At 37.1% G+C, this 19,338-nt stretch overlaps 1 protein-coding gene across 2 annotated transcripts in view; it reads right to left on the bottom strand.

The window, feature by feature from the left end:
• SDCCAG8 (SHH signaling and ciliogenesis regulator SDCCAG8) overlaps nt 1-19,338 on the bottom strand; it is a 119,563-nt gene that overhangs the window by 95,966 nt on the left and 4,259 nt on the right. For both annotated transcript variants that reach the window (XM_076334210.1, XM_076334211.1), the window contains exons 2-8: nt 10,474-10,653; nt 10,284-10,366; nt 5,135-5,248; nt 4,597-4,722; nt 4,160-4,300; nt 2,708-2,772; nt 367-555 (exon numbers count right to left, since the gene is read on the bottom strand). In XM_076334210.1, the coding sequence (XP_076190325.1) occupies nt 367-555; nt 2,708-2,772; nt 4,160-4,300; nt 4,597-4,722; nt 5,135-5,248; nt 10,284-10,366; nt 10,474-10,653 (898 nt within the window). The remainder of the gene's footprint in view (nt 1-366; nt 556-2,707; nt 2,773-4,159; nt 4,301-4,596; nt 4,723-5,134; nt 5,249-10,283; nt 10,367-10,473; nt 10,654-19,338) is intronic.

The following is a 19,338-nucleotide window of genomic DNA, read 5'->3' as shown; positions in this document are numbered from 1 at the left end:
CAATCAAAATATATGGACTTCCATAATATTTGTTCTGACAGAGTGAAGGGTTTGTTTGTACAAAAAGTGCAGGAAACAGACTATCAACAGTCTGACTACCTGGACAGCCCAAGGTATCATAATTAGAAGGTAACGACTAACATTCTTTCCCAGCTGAAATAAGTAGCAAAACTACCATGGATTTCAAAGTGGCTGGGACCAACACTCATATTCTGCCATTGATTTTAGCATTATAACTTCAACTCGGGAGTCCATTGTTTGTTAAGTGCATACCTCTCTATGAATGCAACCCAACACATTGAGACTTAAATGGTTTAGTGTAAGCAACCGTACTTTCAATGAGAAAGTAAATAGTCCCAAACCTACTTTGTTACCCTCTCAATGGTCTGCATGTGAACATTAGAATGAGTCTGTGCAAGAACTGCCTCGTGTTGTGCACATTTCAGACACAGACCACCAACCCAGCTAGAATTTGTGGCTGAAACAAGTGACTTCTGGTGTTTTAGCCTTCCTTCCAAGTCTTTGCATGTCTTCTGAGATTCTGAAAGGTCTCTTCTAGAAAGAAGAAATAAAAAAATATTATTTGAGCAATCAAACACGTCTACAAGTTCTATTTATATAAATATATAATTACAGATGCAACATAAAAAGAACTGTAAGAATCCCTGTAATGAACATTATTTTACATATTTCAGTAGGCTAAGGAAGACTTTAGCAGAGAAATAATAGTTGAACTGCCCAGTCAAAATTATTAATAGACAAAACAAAATTATATTAATTTGTTCCTTCCCCCTGTAGTATCAGAAAATAGTGAAGTTACACAGAAAATTATTAGACAAAACTTGTAGACTTACATATTGTCTGAACTGAGTAAAGGATTCATTAGCAAGAAACACTATCAGCTGTATAAATATTTCAACACCCTAACATTTTTTCTGTTGTTCTTAATAACAACATCACTAATTTCACATTTCTCCTCTACTCTCAAATTAACTGTAAAGTTACAATATAAAGTAAAAGTCCCCTATGCTCCCTAGACAAAATCCAGATGTATTCAGCACATTCGCTCTGATCAAGCGATACACACAAACTTGAGGTCAGCCACATCTCCAGAAAAACAGGGTAACTTTTTTACTTGTCTCTGAAATTTTCACCAGGTGCTCTGAAGAATTTTCTCCAGAATTTCCAAGCATCTGCCAGGCCAGGGAGAGCGCAAGCGGTAGGAATGCTGACATCAGGAAGTTCCAGACAAACGCACACTGTGCACATATAGATCAATTTGACAAATTGTGCAATGAATCCAAAGCTTTTGGTTTGTTATGCAGGCCATCTGGGCAGCACACACATAGTAAGTCTGACACATTCTGGTTGCATTGGATTTACTGTGCACATGATATACACACTGCATGCATGCTTGTTTCCATCTGGGAAATCTTCTGTGCACTTTTTCCAATTTTAGTAGTTGGTCTATTAAATATAATCCACTATAACCTGAACAGAATTTGCTCTGCTTATATCCTTAGACAGTCATGGCACAACAGACCTATTGTTGGGAAGTCTTGGACAGAAATCAGCAAGTCCTATGTAAATTCATGCTTAAAGTTAAAAACAAGGATAGTCCCACTGAAAGCGATATAATTTCTCACTTTAATTAATATTTAGCAAATGCTCAAGTGCTTTGCAGAACTTACAGTTTGAAAGATCATGCCCCTTAGGAGAAATCCAGAGGCTGAATAATGTACTTGCGGAAATTTTCACACTATTTTAGCCTCCAACATTTATTTCTGAGTATATATAACACTTCAAGGGAAGGTGGGGGGGAAACTGGATTACGTAGTTGAAATTTAAGATCCTCCTTTACTTTCACTAGCACAATTGGCTTTGCACGTTTAAGATTTCACCACTACAGAGGGCATATTTAAACTTGTCTCCCTACCAGTAACTCTTTTTACACACACACACAGAAGTCTAGAATTTTCAGATATATGAAACCACAATTTATTTAGGGAAAAACATAATTAAACAGATTCAGCAGCAGTATCATGAATGAAGGTGTACAGGGGGAAGTTTACTCCACAACACCAAATCCTAAAGTGGTTGCCTCTACCTGTTTTTCCATAGTTTGCTATCTATTCAAACCTTTAATATTTTGCGAAATACATGAGGACTTGTTTTCAAATATTTTTGTCTTTACATGACTGGAAACACTGCCTGCATTCTTCAAAGCTATGTTTTCCTGCTCCAAAATCATTATGTGGCCTAAACTAGTTCGATGCTTAAGATTTCTAAAACGTGAGATATGAAATATTAGTAGAAGAAAGCTAATTATGGAAGAGCTCACACAAGTTAAAATTTTAACTTCTCTTTTTTTCTTTGATTGGTCTACCTTAACAGACATGATGTTTCTATAAACAAACAGAGTAAAATGGATAAAGACATTTTATATCAAGTTGTAATGTCTATGAATACAATAATTCAACTGAATTTATAAAATTTATATATTGCTAATGTTGCTATATAATAGCAGTACATTCAATTTTGTCACATTTATATTTGAGAAAACTTCATGTAAAACCAGCTTTCAAGGATACTATCAGAAAACACAACATTCAGACATTCTCTAACTTAAATTCAAATTAAGAGTGGTTCATATTGTTATGAAGTGATAATTTATTAACAATAAAGAAAAAAAAAAATTTCACTTTACCTTAGAGACTGTATTTGAGCCTCAAGGACATTGACTTTTTCTTGATAAAGAAGTTTTAGTTTCTCCTTTGGAAAAGGTGGGAGAAAAGAAGTGTCTTTTGCTTTCTTCATAATATCGTCTTTACAAATAAATCTAGACATTAGCCACACTCATTCTTTTCCCCTGAAGATATAAACTTGGTGAAACACTAGTGTCAGAGAAATCCAAATCTTTCACACTTGTGAAAGTCTACAAAATGAACAACCCTCCCATTTTCTTATTTCTATACATCTTGCCAGATCCTCATATGCTAAATTGCTCCAGCTTCAATTGCAGCCATCTACAATGATTTACACAAATTGATGATCTTGTCTCAAGTTTGCTCTTACTCTCCCAACAAGTCAGCAGAAATAAAAGAGGAGTTCTGAAGAACTTCAAGTAGACAGGCTATTTATTTATAATATAGTGAGTTACTCTTATTAACTGGTGAAGAACTAGATATATAAATCAACCACACCAATGTTAAATACAATGGTGATAATGAACCAGATAAAACACCAGAAATTTAGCTCACTATGATGCTTAGAAAGAAGTCACAATCAGTATGATTCTCTTGCTTTAAATATGACAGATGAAGAAAAAGTGTAATTACTGTAAAAACTAGCTTTCAAACAACTGCAGGAGTTAGGGATCACTGAAGAGGTTTTCAGCTCTAGATGAGGCACAAAAAATAACAAAAATTTATTCTACTGGGAGAAATTAATAAATACACATAATTATCTTGAAGTAGTAAAGTACCCTTTAAATTCCACAGCATACATATGCACATGGATAAAATACATCAAAACTTTCAGTTAACCAAGTTTTTCCCAAAAGATGGCAATGCTACCCCATTAATTTAAAGCAAAAAAAAATTAAGAATGTCTTCCCAAACTAAAAATACAGGATAGAGACAATATATCATCTTTGAATCACTAGGGCTCCTCTGTATCTCTAAAAGCACAAAATGTGTAATTCAGCTTCGGGAAAACACACTGCACAAAGTGCCATTTGTACCTTACTGAGCCTGCGCTGCTCCATAGGCAGAAAGACTCATTGCAAAGGAGCTTGCCTGGAGGGCTACCTAAATTACACCAGCTAGTTCCCACCTGCTTGTGCATTTTTACTGCTAAGAATCTCCAAAGTACAGAGGAGCCATCACTGACAGGACATTGTCAAAACAAGACTTCTCTCTGGGAAGTCAACATCCACAGATACAACCTGCCATCTGTGTCTAACTGCATAATAATATTAATTAGGGTATAATGAGAAGATGAGGTTTAAGAGAATAAAATTTGACCTCAGATTAAGGTTAAGTCAACCAAAACTCCTCCTGTACGTCTGTTACAAAATTAATCTTCAGAACTGCAGCAACAACAAAGCACCGAAAGGTTTTGCAAAAGGTATGACTCTGCAAAGAAAGTTAATACCAACCAGTTCTACAGGCCATTTTGCTATTTCTCCAACAGCTGCTGTAACAAAAGCCTGATCTTTGTTATGTGCTGGTGATGAGGTGACAGGCTGACGCATGCTACAGTCATTACCACTTACAGCCCAGGAGTTCTGAGTATTTGCCTAAAATAAAAATATTAATGCTTCAGTTATAATTATACAGGCTGGTTTTTTTAAACAAATGTTAATTATTTAAGTATTAAATCTTATAATTTTTATTACAGAAGAATATAAGAGCCAATAAACAAGTTAATTAGGCTGGCAACCTATGATAATGATGTTATCCACAAAAATCTATGTTTACAAACTCATTAAATTTTGACTAAAATTTAGTTTGCAGATAGCCATTTATATAGCCTTCCTTAAAAAGAATCAGGTCCCTGAACACTGATGAAAACAACAGAAAAATAAAAACTTACCGAAGCATCTAGAAGAGTTTGCTCTCTCAACATATATTCTGCAGTTAAGAATTTCAGTTTCTGATGGAGTTCCTCATTTTCAAGTACAACTACTTGTACTTGATCTTTCATCCCAGACAATTCCTCCTATAGGATATAGGAACTGCATGTAAAAGGCTCCTTGAGAAGGCTATCAACAATTAAATACACCTTGAGACCGAAAGTCTAGATTAACATTCTCAACTATTTTAACCCTTTTAGAGAGAATAAGAATACTCAAAAGACAGATTTTGTATTTTTGTAGCTTGAATTTCCATATAACTACTTAAAAAAAATTGCTTATTTGTATTTGTGATAGGATGTAAAAACGTCTTTGAAGACCCTTAAACGCTACACAGGCACCAAGATGCATGGTAGGGCTCTGTATCTACTGAACTGCGTTTGGCTCAGTTTTGGTCATTACAACAATCAATCTCAAGACTAAGTGTAAGCAGTTTTAAAGCAATTCTTCATATTTAGGGGATCAGGGTTTTAGTAGGTGAAATATGTTGTCTAATACCTTGCAAAACTTCACTTCTGCTTCTAAATGGTTAATGTACTGTGACTGATCATTGATTATAGGAACGAGATCAGAAAGGGCTGGTAAGTCTCCAGTTGCAGCTTCTGGGGGTTTCTGAAGGAAGTAAAGAATAGCATGTGTTATTTTCCGGTTTTCCATTTATTGCAATAAGATGTTGCTTGCACACAGAATACTATGTACACTTAACAAAAAGTCACCAAGTACTAGATCATGAGGAAGGGAGAAACAGTAAGAACTTAAATTCTGCAATACAAAAAGTAAATATGTCACTTCTGTCAAGATACACAGCTGCTTGATTAAGCACATCTATAAAGCAGGATTAAGTCATATCCACAAACCCATTTGTATATGAAATTCATACCGTTATTTAAATGTATCATCCATTTTAGACAAATGTAAGGGGGTATTTTCTTCTCTGTGAAATGAATATAAAAATCCCTTGAATTTTAATGAGTTGTGGATGTGCATCAAAAGGCAACCCCTCTAAATGTTCATTAACAATTGCGACAGAAACACAACTATGTCTGCAATTTTAATACCTCCATAGAAACACAGGAAAATGTGCAATAGATATTATGTTTATCAAAGAACTTGATTATTGGTATTTTAAAAGACAGTTCTAAAAAAACCTTTCTGAAGACCGTATAAATAGGTAAAATTTTTGATAGCCTCACAAATAATTAAAGAAGGTAATGAAGGGAATCCTTGCCCATTCAAGATAAACAATTACATCTCTGCCTTGCTCAGCAAGAGTTAAACAGGGATTATACTTTTTACAAAATGTGAAAAACACAATCGCTATAACTTTACAGCATTTACTCCTAAGAATACAGTACAGATAAAGAATGTAAGTGAATATTACTAAAACGTCCTTAAAATCATAAATTAAATAGTTTCCTGAAAACTACAGCCTCTCTTTGATCCTATTAGCAACAAACAGTCTTTGTCAGTCTAATAAAAAGGACTTAGAGTGGATAGAACAAATATTTTTTTATACTTAATAATTTATTTAGTTCTAATGAAGTATAACGTACTTTAAAATAATTTTAATGGAGTAACAGTATTAAGCATAAATACGTTAGTCTGCAGTGAAACTGCCTTTGAATAATCACAAAAATATTTAATGGAGTCTCCACTTCCAAATTTAAATAAATCAGCTACTATCAGATCCTCACTCATCCCCTTTGTATTTCAATGGTGTTTTACTACCTTAGTTTGATATTCCACTATTGCAAATTTCATCCACTGAAAGAACTAAGTACAGTCTAATGCTAGTTGACACATATGAACTATTTTAATTCCTGAAGCTAAAAGAAAGTATATCAATGCAAGCCACAATGTTTTGGTTGGGTTTTTTTTTTTTAATAGTTAAAATTAAGACAGTCAAACTGGGACATGTCTTTAAGTAGAACATATATCCTCTTATACAAAAGATGTCTGTGTCTTTCACCAATTTACTGAACAATTTTACTCACATTTGTAAAAGGGTAAATCTCCCTTCTTTGTAGTCTTTTCTGGTAAGGATAAAAAATTTACACAGAATTGTTAATGGGGTCCTCTCAGAGGAACAACAGGTACATTTCTGGCATTAGTTCACTATTCTGGATGAAAACAAGCATCTTTAGGCCAATCCCTAGCTAGTTTTGAAACTGATACAATTCTAACATCTGTGATCTTGGGTCAGAAACACACCTTTTTGTGCAAAAATATTCCACGATATGCTTCTCAAACATACTTAAAGTCTTAAAGATCATAGAACTCATTTTCAGGAACTAACTGAACAGTTGGACTCCTAAATCTCTTGAATCTCCTAAAAGACTCAGAAACCTACATCTTTGGTTTTAAGTATTATTTTTGAAGCACTCACCGTTCAAAAAAACCCCAAAACCCAAACCAAGCTACTAATGGCTAGCTATTACATCTACCAGTTATCTTACCTACAGGTTCTGCCAACAATTGATGTTTTTTTTCCTCAACAAGGTATTAAGATTCCCTGTCCAACCTTTAAAGATAAAGATAAAATTCACTAACCAGGGTGAGGGAAAGGTTTCCAGCAACAAAAGCCTTCCTGTCAAATTATACCCAATATAAGTATTGGCCGTATTAAAGGGAGGACTCTTCAGAAATCTGGAACTACAATTGCAGAGACAAATGGGAGGGTTTTCCAGAACCATCTGGAAAAACATTTAGAGAAGGGACTCCGAATTTGCAGTGTATTCCACCTGGCTCAATGCATGTAATTTCCATGTTCTATTGACTCAGAATTCACCTTGCTTAAAAGTCTGTTAATCTCAACTACTTTATAAAGTTTTAAAAAATGAATCACACTTGTTAAAGTATATGTAATATAGTGCCGATAATATTTGTAACTCATCATTCTGTTCCTCTGGCTCCTATTCATCCCTCCCTCTTTTCTGAAAGCGTAATAGACACCTTGCACCTGAGACCTCCAGCTGCCTCTCTGAAAAGATTACACCACAGCAGTGTTTGAAAACGTGAAAAACTCCATTTCTATTCAAATTGTTTTTCAATGAAAAACAGTGCTAATGTTTAACCTGCGAAACATCGGTGTAATGTATACAAGAGTGCTAAAGAATGGTTTCACTAACAGGAAAATAATACATAGTATATTTTCCCAAAAGAAAAAGAACAGAGGACTTCTTAACACAACTTATTAACTCACAGCACTGTCACTGGGATATTTCGTTATTTAGAAGCCTCTACCTGCCCTTTCATGGGGCAAATGCCTGGTAGATCATTTCTGATTTATTTCTTTTTACCTTTTTTACTACAAAATTGTTATCAATCAATTATAAATTAATTTGGGAATTTTTTGTTAATATTTTGATAATATAACATGTGTTATAGGGTTAAAGAACAGAGGTCGGGGAGGCATATATTTAAAGTAGGCCAAATATTAAAATCAGAACTGAAGGACACATCTGATCAGTATGAATTACCAAACGTTTATGTCTGAGTCTCAGAAATGTTGTTCACTTTTGCATTCTTAATATTGAGAAGTTTACCATATAAACACAAGAGTTTATAAAATATAAATGCTTGGCAGCTTTAGAGGCCAGCATTCTACATGGTGATAAATAGTTTTGCCAACATCCCAAATAATTTGGCCCACCTTGTACTTTTCCAGGACGCCTCAAATTTCAAACCTCTAAACCCCAGAATTAGACACTCTCCTGCTGGCAGTCTTAAATCTGCTGCCCTGTAAACTGGCAAGAAACAATGGGAATCAGTCACAGGAACTCCAGCTATAACAACAGTGTCAGGAACCCAGGCTGGGTGCAGTTAGGTTAGCCAAGACCCGGCTTGTAGAACTGCAGTTATTGTATGAAGCAATCTTGCTGGGCCTTGACCTCAGGTGATGAGGTAGAGAGCAAAAGGAAAATCTCTGCCCAACCATCTGGATGTAATCAAAGAAAAGATGTACTCATTTGATGTCTATTGCAACTTTTATCAATGGGCAAGAGAGGGGAATTTTGTTAAGAAAATGTTATTTATACATATGAAATGTAAAGTTCACTAAACAGTATATTTTCTATGAAATATTATATTTAGCTATAGACACATGCAGTCATCTACTATTCGGTAGTCATCATGTATTTCAGCATAATTCAAAGCAAAAGGTTAAGGTTACTCATAGCCTAAGTTTGCTTTCCTTGACCTTTGGGGAATCTGATTCTTCTTACACAAGAAGCATTTCTGCAGTGTCCAGCAAACCACCAGACAAGCTCGTATTTTATAAGGGCTTGGGGTTTTTGGTGTGTGCGCACTTTTGTACCTCCACATTTTTTGAGCTTTACACTTGGTCTGTCTTCAGAACACTTTCATATCCTGGTTAGCAAGCAGATGGAGGACAGCTGAAAAGGAGAATAAGGCCACCACTTCACAGAATCCCTCTCGTTGGAAACTTCAAGTGAAAGAAATGGGACAATGCCCTATCAATACAGTAAATTCCCATCTTTTCTCTGTTTACTCCTCCATCCTTTAATCCACTCCCTGAAAGCACTATCACATGTTTCTTAGAAAAAGTATCCCATTTTCTGAATTTTTCTACTCTACTAAAATTTCCCAATGTAAGTAGAAAACTGACAAAGATAGATTAAAAGATGCTTTCACTCCCCTCCAAAGGCTAAATACAAACCGATAGTGATTCATGTCAAGATCAACCAATGATGCACCGTTCCCTTGAGCTACAAAACACTAATTCTGTCCTGCACCATTATGAGGCAAAAGTACCTGGCAGAACAATCAGACTAAACTTGTGGATTTTAGACACTCAGAAAAGTTGAACTTTAAATAAAATTTCTCAGTGTCAGAACAGTAGAGCTAGGCTCATTACACAGGCTCAAAGCAACACAGCAGGAATATAGGCTTCAAATTGTTCCACTGCTACCTCAACTTTGACAGCAGAGAGCTGCTTGTCTTGCTTAGTATAAACCAAAGTAGTCAGTGGAGGCCATCAAGATAAAACTGGAACAATGCCTTTGAATTATTTTCCTATAGGGATACTAGTATCTAGCAGTCGCTCTGTAACTGAACTGTCCATTGCATGTACTTTGGTGCAGTTCTGCTGCAAGAAGGCTAAACCTGAGAAGCCCATGTAAGGGCGTAAACTAACTTTGACAGAGACTACTGCATTTTGGCAGAGAGCTACAAAACCTGTTGTTACATGAACATCTCTAATCCTCTAAAGAAAAAGCATAGTTACAGCATAAGAAGGCCTTTGAGAATCCTTGAAGTACAGTCAAAGGAAAACAGAGGCTGCTTTTACAGAAATTTGTCCATGTAGTCGATCCCAACTGTTTCCAAAACAAAAAGGATGAACTTTTGGTGGAAAGAAAAAGACGAGAAAGATGAAAGCAATGTGGACTGTGACCCACACTCCCTGGACAACAAAAGAGGATAATAGTCTAAATCCTGTATTATAGATTTCTTTTTCTTCTGCTATGGTCATAAGCATACCAAGTTCTGGCCATAGCCTCAGGAATCTCCTATATTTCAGAATATAAAAATGATTCGGTGCTTCTTTTTCGTCCTGGATACTAGAAAATTGATCTCATCATGCATGCTGTTCATTAAAACAACACAAAAGAAACAAGAAGAAACATACACAGAATGACATCTTCCTCCTTGATGGAGAGACTTCACTTTCTATTCTTTCTTGATGTCGCAACAAAATTTTAAGTTGATTAACTAGAAGAGATAAAAAAAATATTATAACAAAAAATATTTACTTTTTTCATTGAAATTAGTATAATTTCTAACAATTTTTAAACTATTTGCTTTCAGAGTAATCTTACCTGCGTGACTGTGCTGCAGTTCCTGCCAGGCTGTATTCCCACTGTCATCATCGCCTCTGTCCACATCATCACTGCCCTTGTCCACAGAGGACTGGTCAAATCCAACTTCACCCTCACCCTTTGCAAACTGTCTTTCCTCCAAGGCATATTTCAGTTGATGGATGCTTTCACTAGCACGCTCTGAAAAAAAAAAAATCACATCATTAGCCACAATAAACAACATAAAAGAAAGTATTTACTGACTGATATCTTAAATTTGCAAAAAAATGGGAGAACTTTTAAAAGCATTCAGCATCTGTCTAGCTTGACTACTTGATCTAAACCCAGCCACTGGCAGCAATTACCTAATGCAAACAGGCAAAACAACTACTGTATGTCACAATTTGCAGAAGAAATATTTACTACATTTTCAAAGAAGAAGCTATAAATAGCATCTTAGCCTGTTAGGACATTAGGACTCCGCAGCAGCACAAGTAAAAATATACGTGACTCTAAAATATTTCCTACCATACACAGCTTTGATACTTTTCAATGAACCTACAGCTCATGTTATTTTCATACAATGTGCAGGATTGGACACCAAGAACAATATTTTTTAATTCTAATGATACCACCACACATGACAAAGCAACGTCTAGCACAACTAAAAAAAAAAAAATCTGAGTAAATGAAGTAAAAACTCAGCAAACCAAGCCAAAATGAAACAGTGATTAAATAAAGACTGATGACTTCTGAACAAGTGTGAAAACTAAATAACAACACTCATCATCAGGTTAGGAAAGATAAATCCCTGATAGAATTAAATCTGGCCAGGGATGTCAAGGGCAACAAGAAAAGATTCTATAGGTACGTCGGGGATAAAAGGAAGACAAGGGAAAATGTGGGCCCTCTCCGGAATGAAACGGGAGACCTGGTTACCCGGGATATGGAGAAGGCTGAGATACTCAATGACTTTTTTGCATCAGTCTTCACCGGCAAGTGCTCGAGCCTCACCACCCAAGCCGCAGAAGGCAAAGGTGGGGACTGGGAGAATGAAGAGCCGCCCACTGTGGGAGAACATCAGGTTCGAGACCATCTAAGGCACCGGAAGGTGCACAAGTCCATGGGACCCAATGAGATCCATCTGCAGGTCCTGAAGGAACTGGCAGATGAAGTTGCTAAGCCACTATCCATTGTATTTGAGAAGTCACGGCAGTCCAGAGAAGTTCCCACTGACTGGAAAAGGGGAAACATAACCCCCATTTTTAAAAAGGGAAAAAAGGAAGACCTGGGGAACTACAGGCCAGTCAGTCTCACCTCTGCGCCTGGGAAGATCATGGAGCAGATCCTCCTGGAAGCTATGCTAATGCACATGGAGGACAGGGAGGTGATTCGAGACAGCCAGCATGGCTTCACCAAGGGCAAGTCCTGCCTGACCAACCTAGTGGCCTTCTATGATGGAGCGACTACAGCAGTGGACATGGGAAGGGTTACAGATGTCGTCTATCTGGACCTCTGTAAGGCCTTTCACACGGTCCCCCACAACATCCTTCTCTCTAAACTGCAGAGGTATGGATTTGATGGGTGGACTGTCTGGTGGGCGAGGAATTGGTTAGATGGTCGCATCCAGAGGGTAGTGGTCAACAGCTCAATGTCCAGATGGAGATTGGTGACGAGTGGCGTCCCGCGGGGGTCCGTTTTGGGACCAGTATTGTTTAATATCTTCATCAATGACATAGACAGCAGGATCGAGTGCACCCTCAGCAAGTTGGCAGATGACACCAAGCCGAGTGGTGCGGTCGACACGCCAGAGGGACGGGATGCCATCCAGAGGGACCTGGACAAGCTCGAGAAGTGGGCCCGTGTGAACCTCATGAGGTTCAACAAGGCCAAGTGCAAGGCCCTGCACCTGGGTCAGGGCAAGCCCTGGTATCAATACAGGCTGGGGGATGAAAGGATTGAGAACAGCCCTGCTGAGAAGAACTTGGGGGTACTGGTGGATGAAAAGCTGAACATGAGCCAGCAATGTGCGCTCGCAGCCCAGAAGGCCAATTGTATCCTGGGCTGCATCAAAAGAAGCGTGGCCAGCAGGTCGAGGGAGGTGATTCTGCCCCTCTACTCTGCTCTGGTGAGACCCCGCCTGGAGTACTGCATCCAGCTCTGGAGCTCTCAGCATAAGAAAGACACGGACCTGTTGGAGCGGGTCCAGAGGAGGGCCACAAAAACGATCAGGGGGATGGAACACCTCTGCTATGAAGAAAGGCTGAGAGAGTTGGGGTTGTTCAGCCTGGAGAAGAGAAGGCTCTGGGGAGACCTTATTGCAGCCTATCAGTACTTAAAGGGGGCATATAAAAAAAGATGGCGGCAAACTTTTTAGCAGGGCCTGTTGTGACAGGACAAGGGGGAATGGCTTTAAACTAAAGGGGGGTAGATTTAGACTAGATATAAGGAAGAAATTTTTTATGCTGAGGGTGGTGAAACGCTGGCACAGGTTGCCCAGAGAGGTGGTGGATGCCCCATCCCTGGAAACATTCAAGGTCAGGTTGGACGGGGCTCTGAGCAACCTGCTCTAGTTGAAGATGTCCCTGCCCACGGCAGGGTGGTTGGACTAGATGACCTTTAGAGGTCCCTTCCAACCCAAACTATTCTATGATTATTCGGGGGGGGGGGGGGGGGTTTGAAGACAACAAAAAACTCTTTCCAGACAAATACAAATATTTTTATGAACCCTTTCAAGAACTAACTGACTTACTGGAGGGTGATACAGTAATGGCCTTTTCTCATTTTCAATATGTTTTTTCTTATATTCCTTTTTTTATTATTTTTTGATTCAGCTGACTTCATAAAAGTCAAAAGCTTTTCAATCATAAATGCCATATCACTCTGAACATAGCTGAACATTTCCAATATGCCAGAGAAGAAACTTGAGAGATTTGCAGCTGAGAGATGACAACTGGATTGGGAATCAGAAAATATGGGCTTGGTTTTAGATAATGATACTTGCAGTTCACACCGTAGGACTTCAGGCAACCCACTTATTACTTCTTTCTTTCAACTGCCTATGTACAAAGGGAGATGAGTATTTCATTTCTCTTCCCTTTAAGCAATGTATATACTAACTACAGAAGACAGACTAGTAACCTGAGCAGTATGGCTTTATGCAATGTTCAAAGTAGGATCTCTAGGTTCTACTATAACATCAAGTGAACCAAGAAAATGACCCATACGACAGTCACAGAGCATACATGCTCAGTGAGGCAGTCCTCCATCACCATTCACAGCCACTTTATCAAGACTATATGAAGACATGTTTCTTTTACATTTCTCAAAAGGAATGCCACAGACATTTGTGACTACCAGGCAAAGCTAGTCTGAAAAGTTTCATTAGTAGTTAACAGTTATTAATAATTTAAAATAAAACAAAACCCCACACTCTCAAAACCTTACTTTACTTTCAGAAACATCAAATCATAGCTATTTTCTTCATTTAGCCCTGAATTCTTCAGAGGGTTATTCTCCCCTAGGACTACTGCATATGAAACATTCAGGTATAAATGCCCACAGAACAGGGATTCCACTCTTGTGAGACAAAGCTTATAAGGTAACATCTTTTATTCGAGCAACTGCTACAACTAGAAAAATGGCAAGCTTTCCAGCACACGTCCTTCATTGATTTTTACATGTTTGTAATCTGTAGATTGATATGGTGCACAAATAACTAACAGAAAATATTTTTTCTCATAGGCAAAAAAAGTTTAAAAAAAAAAAATCAGTTAAGCATTCGCTATGTAGAATTCAGAAGACATGCCTCAGAGTATAATATATGCTGCTGGTTACAAATGTTAATAGCTCCTTTATTCCAAATGGAAAGGTGAATAGCAGTTCAAGTCAGAGAACAAAAGCAAGATATGTATTTCTGCCTTCACTTTGTCGATCTTTTTCAAGTTCACAACATCTTGACTGAAGTTGGGAAATAGATTTTTTTTTTCCCCCACTGTAATGGTTTTCACAGTCCTTTTCAGTCTTTTCCTCTGTTTGGTTGTAACTTACCAATAGCTTATAAAAATATAAATACCCCCAAAAAAAGCATTATATTTAAGAACATGGTTCTCAGTCCAGTATGCCAGCCATCACTTACTTTTTAGCACTGCTAGTTTTTAATAAAAACCTGACTAGTTTCTGACCTATTAATCTTCTCTCAGCACTTATTTTTATAGCCCAGTCATCTTACGACTTTTGATTTTCGGGTGCTCCATCCCTTAACGATGTTAATGTAAAAGAAGACATAAAAAGCACATTTTAAGTAGTCAGAATTTATTATAGTAAACCGAAATACAATTTACAAGGCAATAACTCAAAAAAGAGGGGTTTAGGTCTAATATTCCTCTATTGCCATATTTAAGTGATTCATCCATTCTTGAGCATTCCAGGATGCTATGAGGGTGGGAGAGCTAATTGAGAAATGGTAGAATTATCTCACTGATGCAGTGGCTTAAATATTTAGCAAACTATTTGCAACAAGTTGTTGCCAAGAAGTGTTCAATGTCAGTTATTACGTGGTGTGTCATCTGAAAGCAATAAAATTCCTTCATTTCCACATTCACTGTAGACCTCTGTCAGAGAACCCCAGAGTATCAATATTTGCTCCATAGCCAGTGAAGAACAACAAACCAAAATCAAACAGGCCCGTATACAGTTTTTCCCAGAACTTCTCTCTCTTCATAGTATTACAGCTTCTGAACTCCAAGCTACTACTTTATCCTCAAAGATAACAGAGATCTTATGCTATGTCCTCTTTTTCCAGAAATATACCAGGCAATAGTAATGAAGCACATTAAAATCATTATCAATGGCACACTGATGTCTACTTTTCTTGACTACACTTTCCTGCCTTTGGAATAACGTCACCACATTTTTTGAAAGCTTCATCACATACTTGCCAAAGTTTCTTAAAAGCTTGCTGATTTCCAAATTGCAAAAGCTGCTGCCATAAGCAAAAACTCACCACTGGGAAACTGGGAGTTAGGAGCTTCCAATGGTCTGTCCTCACATTCACTAGACACTGAAGAGCTAACATTTACTTCAGTAAGAGTTGAACTGGATGTGTAAAAGGGAATAAGTACATTGTAACATTGTTTTCCTAAATAAGGGACATAATTTTGGGCATTAGGATAAAAGAAGATGCATTACCGAGTGGAAAGATTCCATGTGTTGTTTCTACCAATGTAAAACTATTCTTTTTAAATATGAAAGAAGTAGAAAGAACCTCTGTGGATGCAAACTACTAAGAACATTTGTTTAAAGACAACATGATAATTTTGTAATGAATTTAGAAGTCATTAATTTTTAAGTGCTCACACATTCAACCTAACTTTTTCAGTTAGGCTATTGCTGTAATAGTACATTTTATAGAAACAGGGCCTCAGTAAAAACATACTGCAGAAAACTGCTCGCATGCAGTACTATGATTTGCATATCTAAAATTCAATCTGCATTTTTCTTTCCTACATCTTAACCAGACTCTACGAATAAAATGCGAACATATATTTCTGTTGTATGATAAAACTTCATCGATGTGTTATTAGCTGTTAAATAGCTGTTAAATAGCTGTTAAATAGCTGTTCCTATAGGAACAGCTGAGGATATAAGTGAAATTGGACTTATCTGGATTAAAACTTCAAAAAATAAATTTTATTTACTATAAAGCTCTTTGGTTTTCAGTGTTTAAAGGATCTGAGATGATTATGAAAAATGGCAAGCTAGCAACAAAACCTGATGGATCAAACCCAATACATAAAAAAAAAAAATGCAACTGCTCCACAAAAATGCTGTCAAGTTGTCAACTATCATGTATAAATCACAGGCAGTAATCGCCACAAGGGACAGGCAGATAAGTTATCTAATGCCTTAGCAATGACATAGCTGACCAAACACCTAATAGAAAGAAATACATTACTGCTTATTATTTCAGAGACAGAAGCAACCAGTGATCCTAACCCAGGATCAAGACCATACCGTTCTAGGTACAAAGATATTCCTACCCCTCAACTCATCTAAACGTGAATGCAACTTTGGACTAGACTAAGTTCAGTTAAGCGTAATGCTTTAGACAAAACCAATAGGGCCCTGACTGAAACATTAATTAATATATGGCACGTGCCATATATTCTACATGCTGAATAAAGATACTCCTCTGTCCTGAAAGAAGCATTGATAACTCTGGTTATTTTCTGTACTCACTGTAACTACAAAATCTAAGTATTACTCCCTGAAAATATAGCATAGGTATCCTTTTTCTGGAGAAGTATCTTTGTATAAATATAATTGGTAGAAGGTTTTTTATATGGTAATGTCAGCACTACTGCTGGACAACATTTTTTTTTTTTTATGTAGGAGACACATTACAGATCCATTCAACTTGTCAAAAAAAAAAACCCAAAGGATAAAGGCTAGAGTCAGGACACTCTGAAGTAAAATACAACATGGAAGAGGTAGTTGTATTTCCAAAGTAGTAATCAGCTTTGGGGAGGAAAAAAAAAAAAAACAAACAAACCCCAAACCCACAAACCCCACACCCCCAAAACCCCACAAAAACGTTGACAGAACAATTTGTCACTGAAGTGGAAACAGAAAAAACAGAGAAAGCATTGAACTGTGTTTGCATTGCCTAAACAAAAGATGTTTTTTTTCAGACACTGCCCAAGACTGTCCATAAAGAGCACTCCTTTAAATGAAAGCACCAAAGCTACCTCATTCATGAACTCAGAAATGCCATAGAAAATACTCTGGGAGTTAATGGAGAGCTTAGAAAAGGAACCAACCATCCAAAACAACAGAATTGCCTGAAGGATATGGAAAATAACTCCAGCTGGTAGAAGTGTTAAGCAACATAAATTGAAGAAAACAAACTACAACTGTATGAAAAAGTTGCCATAAGTCTGTCATCTAAAGCTAATGGTCCAATTCTAATAATGTTTACAGGAAGGTGACTAGAAGTTACTGGCTATAAATTCAACAAACAGGTCACTTTCTGCTATTCCATGGTTCCCAATCAGAAAACAGCCCTAGAAAGTTAGAGAAGGAGTTACAGTGATTCTTTAGGTCATAAAAAAAACCACTGTAGAATTTACATGAAACAATAACTGACAAAACAGAAAATTAGACCAGTTAGTGAAAACAGAAAGATGATGCCTATTTAAAGAAAACTTTACTGTCCAAAAGTATATCAACTTTGACTTTGTTTCTACTGACACTTAGAAATCTAAAATAGTACATCACGTACCTCTTCTGGGGTAGCATTTCAGCCAAATAATTGCTTAAAAATACTGAAACTGAGAATTTGCTTGTACGTTTTTATTGTGTTTTGTGCCGTCTTGGAATTTACTTTACTTACCATTCGGATATGCAGCTATTCTTCTTTATTGGCTGCCAAACACAAGTATGCTACCATGCTACTAACATACTACATGGCAGCTTTGAAACTGAAAGTATCCTATCAATTACTACCTACGCTGCTAGGATTTTACATGTACACATTCAATAACAACAATAAGTGATACCAGGCTGTTCATAAGCCAGGCCTCAAAAAGTCCTAAGCTGTGTTTAACACTCAGATGTTTCAGAATAATGAATCATGGATCCATTTGATTTGGCTTCTTGGCCTTCATAGTTGCTTTGCATAGTATGAGAAATAGGTGATTTTCAACACAGCTTTTACCAAATTATCATCTTTAAGAGGAAACTGTTCTCTGGAGCTCCAGCATTCATTGTCATGAGTTCCTAAACCAGCCCCTTCTCCAGAGCTTAAAGCACATGCCTAAGGTCTAGAGACCCTCACATGTGAGAAACTCCAGGTGTTTCCCAGTTCCTTCTGACAGATTCGCCACCCTTAAACGAACATTATGTGCTCTGTTCAGCAGAACACTTAGAAACAATTGCCAAATAAAAATAAAAAGCCTAAGCCAAAAATTTACAATTATAGATTACACCATTTACAATTTAATTCTTAGCTGCTTCAGTGTCACAGCTAACTTGGAGAGCTGGTAACTGGGCCACATACTCATTTTTCCTAGGACAGCTTTGACTTCACATCTCTCCTACTTTATTTTTGGAGTCACATAAAGCAGCCACAAAATGAAACTTTATTTGTAGAAGTCTCATATTCTCATCTGTTCCTCTTACAGCTTACATCTTCATTCTCTGAAATTACGTAGGACGCTGCACTCAGTAATGCAGTGGAATACAGGACATAATTTCCACATTTTCTTAGGGTAGATTTACAAGATGCCTGTATCAGGCACTGTACCTAAAAAGGATGGTCTCCCCCTCCTTTGCTATTTCTCTTACAGTGACTGGCCCAAAAGTGAGCCAGTGCTGTTTACTAAATTCGCAGAAAACTCAACATAAAAGAAATAAGTTAACAGTTCTCTGTCCAAGGAACTAGGTGAATGCTAGAAACAAAGAAGTGGGCTCTAAATAGTCTTCTCCATGTATTTACTGCTGTTGGGAGAAACGGGGAAAGTAGCAGAAAGCGATCACACTCTGCTCTTCGCACTAGTGTAGTAGAAGGCCCATTGGACATTCATACTATGCCTGCCAATTTTTAGCTATTAACGTGAATACAATAGCACAGCACTTATTCTCCTTTACAAAATACCTCTATTCCCTTGAGAATAACTTTTTATTAGAAATGTTATTATCTCCTGAGGACTTTGAGGTTCATTTGAAATGGTCTCAATTGTGTGAAAGTTTACACAGTAACCTAATAACCCCAACTGTACAAATACCACCCTCCTAACTCTGTATTACATGCAACATTAAAGACTTTCATTACATAAGGTCTACACTATTCGGGAAAAGCCCTGTTATAGGACCTTCGTCATTTCA

This window comes from Aptenodytes patagonicus, chromosome 3 (assembly GCF_965638725.1).
Source record: "Aptenodytes patagonicus chromosome 3, bAptPat1.pri.cur, whole genome shotgun sequence".
NCBI lineage: Eukaryota > Metazoa > Chordata > Aves > Sphenisciformes > Spheniscidae > Aptenodytes > Aptenodytes patagonicus.
This window is presented reverse-complemented; position numbering and strand designations above follow the sequence as displayed.